The sequence below is a fragment of the Octopus bimaculoides genome, chromosome 1 (genome assembly GCF_001194135.2).
Source record: "Octopus bimaculoides isolate UCB-OBI-ISO-001 chromosome 1, ASM119413v2, whole genome shotgun sequence".
NCBI classification, from domain to species: domain Eukaryota; kingdom Metazoa; phylum Mollusca; class Cephalopoda; order Octopoda; family Octopodidae; genus Octopus; species Octopus bimaculoides.
In genome coordinates this window covers 40677694-40679351 of record NC_068981.1, presented here as the reverse complement: position 1 = coordinate 40679351, position 1658 = coordinate 40677694, and the positions used below count along the sequence as shown (strand labels likewise).

General features: G+C 35.5%; 2 protein-coding genes across 10 annotated transcripts in view; one reads left to right on the top strand and one right to left on the bottom strand.

The window, feature by feature from the left end:
- LOC106871129 (uncharacterized) overlaps positions 1–958 on the bottom strand; it is a 79783-nt gene extending 78825 nt beyond the window's left edge. For 2 of the 9 annotated variants that reach the window (XR_008263653.1, XR_008263654.1), the window contains exon 1: positions 716–939. Coding sequence is in view for 1 of the 9 variants with exons in the window: in XM_052966182.1 (XP_052822142.1) it covers positions 716–739 (24 nt within the window). In the remaining 8 variants the exon portion in view is untranslated. Of the gene's footprint in view, positions 1–715 lie in introns of all 9 variants that reach the window. The other 7 variants (XR_008263652.1, XR_008263655.1, XR_008263651.1 and 4 more) reach the window with 7 other exon arrangements.
- The window catches only part of LOC106871166 (histidine ammonia-lyase), a 59155-nt gene that overhangs the window by 5208 nt on the left and 52289 nt on the right, over positions 1–1658 (top strand). The window lies entirely within an intron of this gene.

Here is a 1658-nt window from a genome sequence, read left to right as displayed (position 1 = left end):
CTAGGGTTAGGGTTAGGGTTAAAGCAAATTTAAAATGAAAAAAGCAAATAAAACGAAGGTATGGAGATTAAATACGCTTTACATCGCTTAATCAGCCAAAGGAGTAAATATAAACAACTGAATACTTGTCAGTGATTGGTTGAAATTATCGAAATAAGACAATTTTTTACATGAAATAAATTCGAATACAAAAATATTTTTCTGTTCTATAACACAAAATAGATAAATATACGAAGTTTGAAAGTCTTTCGGTACCAAAAACACTACGTAAAACATTAATGAAAAATGTGGCCCCCGTTTTAAAATAGATCCCAGTGCCCCAACATAGTCGCAGTCTAAAGACTAAAAGAATAAAACGATAAAAACGAAAAAGATGTATGTATATAAATGTTTGTTGTTATTTAACATTAAACCCGAAGAATTGCTCAATACATTTTTGTCGAGTAAAGGATTTTGCCAACTCGCCGCCTTAGTAAACGGTTATATTAATGTTTGCTTTTATAAATTTAATCACACACGCACACACACACACGCACACGCACGCACGCACGCACGCACGCACGAACACACACACACATTAATGTTGTTTTCACGTCAAATTATGATAATAAACATTTTAACATACGCACACACACATGTATGTACGTACGTACGTTTATGTATGCATCTATGTATATATCTATGTATGTATGCATATATGTAATTGTGTACATACCTGTGTGTTTTCATGATAAAGCATTCCACATATTTCATACTTTTGTAATCACGTCAGTAGAGAACCGTTTGCTAGTCCCAAGAAAGGTAGACTAAAGCCACCAGGTGATTTATAATCTTTATACAAAAGTTGTTTATATAGTTCATGCTTAACATTCCAGCTTGAACTTGTTCCTCTCAAGTCTCGTTCTCGTTTGTTCTTCAATTACTTTTTTAAAAATAGATGCGTACTTACATATATATACATAAATACACACACCCATGCCTGTATACATACAACGCGCGCACCCGTAGGTGGGACGCACGAATACACACATTTACATGCACACACGCACGCGCGCACGTACACATGCAGCGCGCACACCGATGGGTGAGCGTACATGCACCCACTTACATACGCACGCACAGACATACATATACACACATACATATGCACACACACATACACACACACACACTCCTCTCTCTCTCTTCTTTCTCTTTCTTATTAGCAGATTTACTCAGCATTATCTATTTGTTTAATGTGTAGAAAATATTTTTGTTAGCCATAATGTCTGCAATCATGCTAAATTATGTTCTTCATTTACATGTAAATCTATCTATCTATCTATCTATCTATCTATCTATCTATCTATCTATCTATCTATCTATCTATCTATCTCAACGCTAACTCTTAAGACAGAACAGTTAACAATGATACCGAGTTACCTTGGTCAGAGGGTAACAAGGGTTATCATAAAAAATATTCCTCCCACGGTAGACACACTATGGATAACATCAGCCGTATGTGTCGATATGGAGGAAGTTGACATATTGCAAATTAATGTTTCTGAAAAGCAACAGTGGGTGGGTAAAAAAATGGAGATCCTTCTCCATATTACCCAGGAGTCACTAAATAAAATACCCACCTACATAAAGTTACCATCAACGCAAAGGCTGTATGT